Source organism: Lolium perenne, chromosome 2 (assembly GCF_019359855.2).
Source record: "Lolium perenne isolate Kyuss_39 chromosome 2, Kyuss_2.0, whole genome shotgun sequence".
In the NCBI taxonomy this organism is placed as follows: Eukaryota; Viridiplantae; Streptophyta; class Magnoliopsida; order Poales; family Poaceae; genus Lolium; species Lolium perenne.
Genome location: NC_067245.2, coordinates 76,668,313 through 76,679,841, shown reverse-complemented (window position 1 = coordinate 76,679,841; position 11,529 = coordinate 76,668,313). Strand labels below are relative to the sequence as shown.

The window sequence follows — 11,529 nt, the reverse complement described above, 5'->3', positions numbered from 1 at the left end:
GTAACAATGAAATATCTTGCCTAGATCCCGAACCCTCCCCACAGTCCCACACCCACCCACCAACCATTCGCCCCATTAGCTCAAAAATACTATCACACGCCAAAGCTCTGACTCTCTACAGTACTAGATCTGCTTCGCCGCTAGCATACTCCTCCACAGCGTAGCCTTGATCGTGTTGGCTGTCCACCCACCTGATCCGCTCCCCCGCCGCCCTCGTCACCGACGGATCTGCTTCACCGCCGACCTCGCCACCGACGGATCTGCTTCACCGCCGACCTCGCCACCGACGGATCTGCTTCACCGCCGACCTAGCCACCGACTACCTCGGCGCAGCGGCTGTATCAACTTCACCGAATCCCTTGCCAACCAACCAGATCTGCTTCACTAACGCCTGCTTCTACTGAAACAGGGTCGATTCATCGTCTCCCGCGTTCGCCGCCGCTGGAATGCAAATTGCCGCCCCCGTCCACCCCGCCGCAGCTTGGTTAGTACGCTGGCCCGTTAGATCGCGGTGTTTCTTTAGCCATGTTTTGTGTAGTTATTTGCAGATCTCATATGCAGTTAACTTTCTTGATGTGTTGCTTCGCATGAAGTTTGTTTAAATATTGTACAGTACAAAAGCATTATCCGGTCGCTACCATCCTGTTCATTCTACTGACACCTGTGTGCATCCACATATTTATAGCCTTATACCCATTCATTTGCTGCCAACTGTTTTTGTACTGCATGCTATTGTCGCACTGCTTTTATAGTCATGCTATGGGCATTTCCAATCTGCTTGTTCTTACACCACGTCATTAGCTCACCGCTAGCCGCTAGCTGTTTTCTCGTGTCTGCTATTCTCACACTGCTTTTATAATCATGCTATGTGCATTTCCAATCTGCTTGCTCTTATACCTCGTCTTTAGCTTATATAGTTATTGCTGCGTGCATGTCTGGTCTTTGTATTGTCGTAGACTGACTTGTCAATGTTATTTTTCCTAGGGATTGATCATGCGAACCACTTATTAGAACATCCAACATTAACAGCGGGGACGCCAGGGAAGATTGGAATCTGAGTTCTTGGTTGGTAATTTTGGCAGTTTACTTCCGTTATTATCTATAACCTATATGCAAATTTCCTTATGCAAGAGATTAACACTTGGAACCCTGCCATAGCAATGCCATTCATGCTTTACTATGTTTCTGCCTATTTGATATGCTTGTCTTGGAGAAACTGCGAAGGTGATTTGAACCTGACATTTGGTCATTCTTAATGCCAGTTTACTTTATGTGGAAAAGCTTGGCATTACCCTACTCTAAATCTGAATGTCTGAAATTCGTATCTCATGCAAAGCAACATCTAGTTGGTTTTAATCTGATATCTGGTAAATATTGGCTTATTCATTTGGCAGCTCAAGTTTTTTGTTATTTGAAACCAGCTGACTTGGTCTTAAATGTGATATCTAAACACAGATTAAGGACAATGGAGCAGGAGGATTAGCATTTCACTTGATGGCTGAACCTAAAATGACAGGCATGTTGACCACGACTAGTGCACGCAAGAGAAGGACTGCAATGAGCGGTATGTGCTTAGTACATGCATCTTATCTTATCTTGTGCTTATTTCTGCTACATGCTGTTATCTGATCACTACATTGCGTAATACATGTTTGAATAGTTAATTGTTGTAACTATGTTTGCAATGTTACCAGAATGCAGTTTTAATGAAGCAGTCATCATTAGAAGGTAGTCGCCAAAAAAGGATCTGTAGCGACCCTGTGCAACATTATGATGTAAGTTTGTGCTTAGTACAAGTTCCATACATTGTCTTATTTATGCAACTTGTTATTATCTTATATCTACATTGCATAATAAATGTTTGCATAGTTCATCGTTTAACTCTTTTTGCATTATTATCAGAATGCAGTTGTGATGAAGCAATCTTCATTAGAAGTGAGGCCCACAAAAAGTTCTGATATTTCTTCTGATGCATCTTCTCATAGCCGTCAACCTAGACCATTTCTTTCATCAAACAGTAAATATCTCAAGGCTGTACTTTATAAAAGACATGGTATTGTCGCTTTAAGATCTCAGTAGTGATATGTTGACAAAGAGTACACAAGATTCAATCAAGGCGATTGCCAAATGTCAACGTGTTATTGATGATGCTAATAGAAGTCCTCAATGATTCTATGTAATTTTTTTATTTGGGCACATTAATTGCCTTGTAATTTTCCTACTTGTTTTATTTGTGTATGTAATTGTGTGTATCATTGATATCAGATTTTAGGCTCATGAAATTTAATGCAAGTTGACTAGTCAAACAAGTAGGGCCCTACCACAGATTGGGCCGGCCCACTTACAGTAGTGTGGGACCCACTTTCATTTTGGGCCTACCACTTCTTTAGTAGGCCGGCCCGGTTACACGATAGTGGGATCCACATGCTTAGTGGGCCGGCCCACTATCTTGTTGGGCCAGCCCATTTGCTATATGGTGGTCCCACATGGTAAATGGGCCGGCCCTTTAACAGAAGGTGGGACCCACTGTGTTTTTGGCCCGACCCACTATCTTGTTGGGCCCGCCCACTGGCTAGCTGGTGGGCCCCACTTACGAAATGGGCCGGCCTTGTCACGGGAACGTGGGACCCACCTGTGTTTTTGGCCCGGCCCACTATCTTGTTGGGCCGGCCCACTTGCTATATGGTGGACCCCACATACTAAATGGGCCGGCCTTTTAACTGGAAAGTGGGACCCACCTGTGTTTTTGGCCCGGTCCACTATCTTGTTGGGCCAGCCCACTTGCTATATGGTGGACCCACACACCAAATGGGCCGGCCCTTTAACAGGAAAGTGGGACCCACCTGTGTTTTTGGCCCGGCCCACTATCTTGTTGGGCCGGCCCACTTGCTATATGGTGGACCCCACATACTAAATGGGCCGACCCTTTAACTGGAAAGTGGGACCCACCTGTGTTTTTGGCCCGGCCCACTTGCTATATGGTGGACCCCACACAATAAAGGGGCCGGCCTTTAACAGAAAGTAGGACCCACTGTGTTTTGGCCCGGCCCACTTGCTTCTTGGGCCGGCCCGATTCTTTGTAAGGTGGACCCCACATGTTAAATGGGCCGGCCCATTTAAGTTTTGACCAGTCAACCTTAGAGGTTAGGCCCGGCCCACGTAACTAATGGACCAGCCCAGCTATATAGTTGACCGGTCAAACTATGTCAGCTGGCCCGGCCCGCTTAAGACGTGGCAGGCCTCGTGTGGGCCTACCATCTACCACGGGGTTTCAGCCGGTTAACGCCGTTAACTGCTAGTTAACGGCGTCTGCCACGTGTTAGTTTGCATGACGTCAGCAATCAACGGGCTCCCGGAAACACTTGGGCAACGGTCCGATTTTCCGTGGCGGAAGGGCGCCCAAGCGCGACAGACCGAAAAAATCGTCGTAGGACTTTGCCTGACGCAGTTTCGACAACAGAACCCATATCGTCGGGTTAGGCCCATAGGCGACGAAAAATACCCCTTAGTGGACGATTTTGGGACGTTGTCTATCAGAACTTTTCTTGTAGTGAGTGAACGTCTACCGCAGCAACAAGAGCCTCATCTTGTAGGCTTTGGAATCTTTTCAAGGGTGAGACTCGATAATCCCCTCGTTGCTACCGTCTTCTAGATTGCATCTTGGCTTGGATTGCGTGTTCGCGGTAGGAAATTTTTTGTTTTCTATGCAACGTTATCCTACACAGTCGGCATCCCCAGAACGGGGGAGTTCCCACCCTCGATGTGCACGAGCACATTCGCGAGGGTGCGGCCAGACGCGCTCCACCACCGGGAGGACGGCTCGAGATGCTCTTAGATAGGCTTGGAGGCATGGCAGACCTCGGTATCTTAGTGACGGGAGGGTTCCTACGTTTTGTTTTAGGTTTTCCAGCGTCTTCTTTGGGATGAGGCGGCGACGACATCCTAGAGTCGGAATAAGGTGTCATATCCTCGCTCTCGTGGTGCACCTAGCATCGGTGGAAGTAACATGATGTGTTCTAGCCGGAAGATCTCATGGGATCGATTTTGGTGTTCATTGGTGTGGTTTCAAGTTTGGTTTTTTCGATCTGTGGTTTTCGTCATTGGCGATGATTGTTGCTCTTGTGCGCTGGTTATTTGGGACTTTAGCACGATGACTTTTTCATCTGTCTACTATGACAATCCCTACTACGAGAAATCGATGCTAGGTCCGTCCTGCTTTTGATGGTCTTTGAGGGCTCGGAGGTGTGGCGGACCCCAGTCTCTTGCTCGCCGGCGTGAGGGTTTCTATTCCTTGTTTTAAGTTTTTCAACGTCTTCTTTGGGATGGGACGGCAGCGACTGCGACATCCTGAGAATAAGGCGACTTATCCTTGCTCCGGTGGTGCACCTAGCATCGGTGGAAGGCATGTGGAGTTGTTTATCCGGCGGATCTCATGGAATCCAGGCGGTTTTAATGTTCAATGGTGTGATTTAAGGTTTAGTTCTTTCGATCTATGTTTTTTTATCATTAGCGATGATTATTTCCCTCGTGCGTTGGTTATTTGGGAAGCAATATGATTTCTCGTATGTCTAGAACGACAATCTCTACTACGATTACCCTGCTCCGGTGATGGAGGGGCAAGCACGACGGCTCGCCTTCGGCTCGTGCCAGTGAAGTCGTCGCTAGGTGGTATGGTGACCTATTTATAACTTTTATTATTTTTAGAATGTTGATGATTATTAATAGATCAATATATTTTTTGGAAAATTCACTTCCACATGTTTTTTACTTTAGTAAAAAAAAAACGCTGATGGCAACGGAAATTGGTTGGCTAATGGAACATTTGGTAATTTGATATGCACAAGTTGCTGCCGCTGCTAAGCTAGTAGCTACGGTCCGCCTGCCCGCCTTGAGAAAACAAGTCCATGCCGTTGTTGAAGTGGATGAGGACGGTGTGGACCTCGTGGTCGGACGGCAGCCTAGAGAGGGAGGATAGGGCGATCTTGACGGCCGACGCGATGCTCGTGCGGTAGCGGCTGCTTGCCTGCTTCAATCAAAATACTGACAGATGCTTCCATTCGTGCGTAATCATAAGAACACGCGGAGTGGAAGTCTCGGGTCCTTCCGTCCTTTGTTAGCATCCGGATCGTGGGATTAAAGAAGAGGTTTTTGTTCAAAAAAAAAGAAGAAGAGGTGCGCTAGTTGTTGATAGTCGTCGACGCTGCCTGCTTGCCGAGTCCCGGTCAAACAGGATCAGAGGAAACTGCAACGGCAGCTGCTACTATTGTCGATATCCGCCGTGCGAACGCAACCAAGCAAAATAAACACGTTGGAATAAAAGTGGAGGTGCAAAGCTCGTGCCTGTTTCAAAAAGCTATTTGCACCTCATGTATTTCATTCTAATAGTTGTAAAGTGAGGTAGAATAGTCCCAATAGTGGTATTCTTGTGTATTTCTAGTCCGAACCGACTATGTGGCGCCAACTGGCAGCTCTATTGGCACCTGGTTGAATCGGTATATTTGCATAGACATCCTTGTATTTACTCGCGTCACAAAAAAGAGCCCCCACATGGACAAAGGCGTGCTATATTTACGAAACAGACCTGATTATCCTGGCTATTTCTTCGGATTGGAACGCCTCAACGTCATTCTCGCCACCTTCTGTCTTTCCTTCCTCGGCAGATGTGAGCACTGAGGGGATTTATGGCACATGTTTCCGAAGGGATGCGACTTCCCCCGCCCCTTCCCCATGCGTCGATGTGGATACCTGCCTAACGCTCGAACGGGCCTAGCCCTAGGAAAATGGCCGATTTGAGCGTTCTTCTCGGGGGATGCTTTAAAGTTCGCGCTGGACCAGATAGCGTGTGAGGGCCAGGAAACCAAACATACCGTTTTTGGATCTACTAATGCGGGCCAGGGGCCATGAGACCTACCAAACAGGCCCTAGGCAATAACAAAGATTTCCAACATCTCAAGAGACGTTCACTTGGATTGTCTTCATTTTATTTGCAAGGTGATATTTTATTCCCGCTTGAAACAAATTGTTTGTGAATATTAGAGCACTCATCTTAATTAATCTAATCAGTGATGTCCAATTGATGCTTTTCTATGCTATCAAGTTGTCAAAATTGTTGATCTTCTTTACTTAACTAACCTAAATCGAATCTTGATTTATCTGTTAATTTATACTTATGTCGACTTCCTCAAGAAAGAGATGGAATCAAACTGCACATAGAGTTCAGCTTTGACATTTTGGTAATTGCTTGGTGGGCATGCTTCTAAATATTTTTCATTTAATTTTGGTTTTTTGCTGACAGTCAGTTGTGGGGGCTGAATCTGAGAAACTGATACTCCTACCAAGTTTTGGAGAACATATTCATCACAGGAGCAAATTTTTTTTTTTGCTTATATGGCTCTGTTGTAGCAGAAAACATTTCCACTCCCCAGGCACTGAAAACACGTTCAATGAAAGATTTTATACCACAGCCAGATGCGACTTCATATAAAATCAGTTTCTTATAGTAGCTTATATCGAAACTGAATGTTTAAGGTAAACCTGCAAGGCTGCAACTATTAATCTGAGCTGTTTCCACTTTTGTAAGCTTTACTCTTGCCACTCGAAAGTAAGACTGGGTTGAAATGTAGTGAAATTTTTGATGGAAAGATTGATTCGATCAATTGTTTATACATTGATTTGCAACAGCACAGGTTTTGAAACTCAGGTACATGATGTCACGGCTTTCAAATGCCTCGCGAACTGAACTTTGCTTACATTTATTTGCTGATGATGAGGAAATAGATGTTTTAGCTGTACGGGCCTTTAGCTGATTCATTGAGAATTTAGAGTGCATTGTGACACTTCAGAAATTGTCACCTGCATAATATGAAGTATGGAAAATATGTTAGAAATCATGACATAATAATTGAAGTATGGAAATTATGTTGCAAATGAATTACACGCTCCCTTGACCAAGGAATGCAATGTGCTACTGCAGTGCTCATCTTGGTTACTCTCCCTTAACCCCGTCGCTTGAGTGGTGATCTCCTCGTAGGTCATATCACCGAAGTTGTTGATGGCGGACTTTCCCTTCCTGCCATACCTGTCGAGGATCCAGCGCGCGTTGTTCTTGAAGATGGGGAAGCGCCTGGCCTTCTCACCGTGTTCGCGCGCCACCTCGTGGTGTGCGGCCCAGCGCTCGTACAGCGCCCACATGGAGTCATCCGACGCAAGGTCCTCCTCGGTGTAGATGAAGCTCGCCTGCGTCGTGGCCAGCGCAATGGCGGCCACGACCACCGCGACGAGGTAGAGTGCCGATCTCGCCATTTATCTCTGCCAGTGATTCGTGGGTATGAGTGCCGCGCAGCTCAGCAGATTGAACTGAACCGAAGATGTAGCCTGCTGCCGTGCTGCGGCGGACGCAGCTCAGCAGATTGAACTGAACCGAAGATGGCTCTGAACCGAAGATGGCTGCCGGCCTGCCGTGCTGCGGCGGACGCTGCTTCGTGCCCCGACTACAGATAGTCCCGACAAACCCTAGGAGGCTTCCTCAATGCTGGTGCAGGGCCGTCTCTGGGTCGGAACAAGAAGGGTGACGGCCCGGTGCCCAGGAAAACGGAGGGCCCAGACCTGCTGTATCTAGGAGTATGTAGTGAAAAAGGGGAAACTCTCATTTGCAACTAGTTGCGTCCGCACCCCATTTTTTGTTGTGACACTTCCAAGTTTCCAAAAAATGCAAACTAAAATTCTAGACATACATTGTGTTGTGTCTTGTGCATCTGTGAAGTTTCATCCAAGAATATGTCAAAATGTGACCTGTGTAAAAAAGAGAAGACATACGTAAATAGTGTCACGTACTATTTACACATCATTTGTTCTTTTTGTGTAGGCCACATTTTGACATATTTTTGGATGAAATTTCACAGATGCACAAGATACAATACAATGTATGTCTAGAATTTTAGTTTGCATTTTTTGGAAACTTGGAAGTGTCACAACAAAAATGGGGTGCGGGTGCAACTAGTTGCGGAATATCCCCTCTCGTGAAAAAGCCCAACGTTTACCCAAAAGTGTCTTCGGCTCCTGGGCCTGCTGTTTACAAAATCGAAAATTATATATATATATATATATATATATATATATATATATATATATATAGAGCCCAACTATTCTCGAACCCCCCTTAAGAGTGGTTCTAGAATAGCTATTCTAGAACCCCCCCTGAACCAACCGAACCAACTATGAAGCGAACTTCCTGCCCCGCGCGCCTCCCACCTCCCGCCCCGCGCGCCACCCGCGACCTCACGCCCCGCCCCGCGCCGCCCACCTCCCGCACCGCGCCGCCACCTCCCGCGCCGCACCGCGCCGCCCACCTCCCCCGCCCGCCCGCGCCGCCACCTCCCGCGCCGCCCCGCGCCGCCCACCTCCCGCACCGCGCCGCCACCTCCCGCTCCGCACCGCGCCGCCCACCTCCCGCCCCGCCCCGCGCCACGCACCTCCGCTCCGCGCCGCCCACCTCCCGCCCCGCGCGCCTCCCATCTCCGCCCCGCGCGCCGCCCGTGATCTGGCCTACACTTCGCCGCTGCCCGTTACCCGTCCTACGCGCTGCCAACGCCGACCTCCCGGCCGGTGCGCCGCTGGCAGCGTACTGCCCTGTCGACCGGGCGCCGGAGTTCACCGGGCGCTTGACACAGGGAGGCGACCCATGCCTGTTGCCAGATCTCAGTTTATTCCCTGTGAGAAAAATAAATAAAAAACTCTAGAGTACAAAAAATAGGAAGTTCACATCTACAAAGACTCCGTAGTTCACATCTGCAAAACTTGGATGTTCACATACACAAAAATTGTAATTTTGGAAAAATCTCCAGATTTCAAAAAATCAGGAAGTTCACATCTGCAAGACTTGGTTCACACTCGCAAAATTCAGAAGTTCACTTTCGCCGAATTCAGAAGTTCGAGAAGGTCCGCATAACTAAACATGAAAAATCGGAAGTTCACTTCGAACGCAATAGAAGTTCACATTATTTTGGGAAGTTCACTTCGAACAAAAGACAAACACAACACGGAAGTTCAATTTGAACATTTGGAAGTTCGCTATATTTTCAGAAGTTCACTTGCCACCACCGGGAAGTTCATTTACCTCCATACGGAAATTCACTCCCCGTATAGAAGTTCATATTTGAAATGGAAGTTCACTCTTACAATGTTGAGGTCCGTCTGGAAGTTCAGATGCAGAGAAGGGGAAGTTCAGATAGTGCAGATGCGACGGTAGTTCGCTATATTTTCTGAAGTTCACTTCAAACTAGACCAAAGTTTTGGAAGTTCGCCCTTTACAATATTGAAGTCCGTCGGGAAGTTCAGATTCAGGGGAGAAGAAGTTCACATCCACAGAAGTTCGCTATAATTTTATTACATGCCAGAAACTTTTATACCGCGATCGGAAGTTCACTAACAGATATAAAGGAAGTTCACTTCTATATTCGAGCACCTCATACACTCTGTTTTTCTGGACGGAAATCATACGCATAGAAATCGTCCGTACAACCACCGATTGCGCAAATCGACCAACTCAACTTACAATTAGCACTAATATAACTCTACTAATACTCCAACATATCGCAAATGCCACACCTAATCAATCTAGATGAGCCAATTTCGAAATGTTCTTGTGTCGGCGTTATCTTCACTTTTATGTATTTCTGAAATTAAACTAAAACCATTTAGAATTTGGAAAAACATTCAACATGAAAAAGATTCGCCTAATCAATATCTTTTCAACGCAATATCATTTGGAAAATTCCGATAAGTGGTTCGGAAATTAGCCCCAAAAAACAGTTCGAAAAACCGAGAAGTTCAAAAAACGTAATCACGTATTTTCAAATCTGCTCTTAAACTGTAAAGAATTTAGAAAAGTGTTCTTCATGAAAAAGGTGCGCCTAGTCAGCACCTTTCCAACGGCATATCATACGCATCATTCCGATAAACGGTTTGAAAACTGGAACCCCAAAACTGTACAAAAATAGAGAAATCCGCGAAAACGTTGTTTTGTATATTTCAAATTAGTTTTAATCAATGTAGAATTTGGGAAAACAATGAACACGAAAAAGTTGCGAAATTTCCGTGCGAATCCAACGGTATATTATACGCATCAATCCGATAAGCGGTTTGAAAATCATCATGAAAATACTGTCCGCACGAACATGCAATTCTGGTATTCCGTCGAGAAGTTCACTAGGAAAACACGCGGAAGTTCAGAAAGGGTTCGAGAATAGTTATTCTCGAACCGGTTCGAGAATAGCAGACCTATATATATATATATATATATATATATATATATATATATATATATATATATATATATATATATATATATATATATATATGTTTCAAAAAAATCTAAAAATAAATATGAACATAGTAAATGACGTAACCTACAAACTTGTAAAATTTTAATATGAAACTCTTTATATTGTAGGTTACAGAAAAAAGACAAAATATGTTAAAATTTAGAGATTTGAAATATGCATACCTAGATCCACACGCTTATCACTTTTGTGTAGGCCAAAAGATTATAAGATAATTTATTGGCCACACCATAATTTATTTTCTAATTTTTTTCAAACACATAATGTGATTTTTCTTTTCAAATAACAGAAGCACTAGTGCCCAGAAGCTAGCCAGCCGGCCTACGAGGACAGAGGCCACTAGTACAAGATTCAGTCAGTGTATGGGAGTACTTGGTAACGAGAACGCCCGGCCGCCGCTATCTCCATTTCCCTTCCATCCCATTCTCCATTGGACCACAACTTCCAAAGCACGCGACACACCATGTTAAACAATGGTGCTTAGATCATAACACTTCTACTTGTGTCACTAGTACAGTGCACACACGGTAAACCTTATCCTTACTATGCAAGGGTATACGATGTGGGTCTACTACTCATATGGCTTTTTAAAAACCATGTGTTTTTTTAGGGTAAAAAGAAACATGTGTTAATCGTGTGATTTGTTGTACTACGCACATGACTTTAAAAAACCACGCCATAGTGCAAGCGACAACAACCAACGCTGCGACGAACGACGACGCCACCAGGCCCACCACTGTCGTGACGGACGACGGTGCCACCACATGTAGGGATTCGTAGCATAGAAAATAAAAAATTTCTGCCGCAAGAGCGAATAACAAGCCAAGATCTAATCTAGTAGATGGTAGCAACGAGGTGAAGATCAACATATACTCGAAGATCGCTAAGCGTTAACGAGATAAATCTCGTGGTGGATGTAGTCGATCACTTGCCGCTTTCAAAAGCGCGTAGAAGATCTTGACGATGCCACAATCGGGCAGCACCTCCGCCTCGGTCTCACGTACGATGTTGATGACGACGTCCTTCTCCCTGTTTCAGTGGGCATCGGATGTAGTAGATCCTCCTCGGAATCCCACCAGCACAACGGCGTGGTGACGGTGGTGGTGGAGATCTTCGGCGGCGCTTCGCCGTAAGCACGGTGGGAGAAATAGGGAGGAGGGAGTAGCTAGGGTTTGGGAGAGGGGGCACT

At 45.8% G+C, this 11,529-nt stretch overlaps 1 protein-coding gene across 1 annotated transcript; it reads right to left on the bottom strand.

Moving 5' to 3' along the window:
• Nucleotides 1–6,703: 6,703 nt before the first annotated feature.
• LOC127333005 (cysteine endopeptidase Rep1) lies at nt 6,704–7,421 on the bottom strand. Its single transcript, XM_051359321.2, has 2 exons — nt 6,936–7,421; nt 6,704–6,852 (listed from the first exon to the last, which is right to left on the bottom strand). Exons 1-2 carry the CDS (start codon nt 7,300–7,302, stop codon nt 6,839–6,841), a joined length of 381 nt encoding a protein of 126 aa, XP_051215281.1. The 5' UTR covers nt 7,303–7,421; the 3' UTR covers nt 6,704–6,838.
• Nucleotides 7,422–11,529: the final 4,108 nt, after the last annotated feature.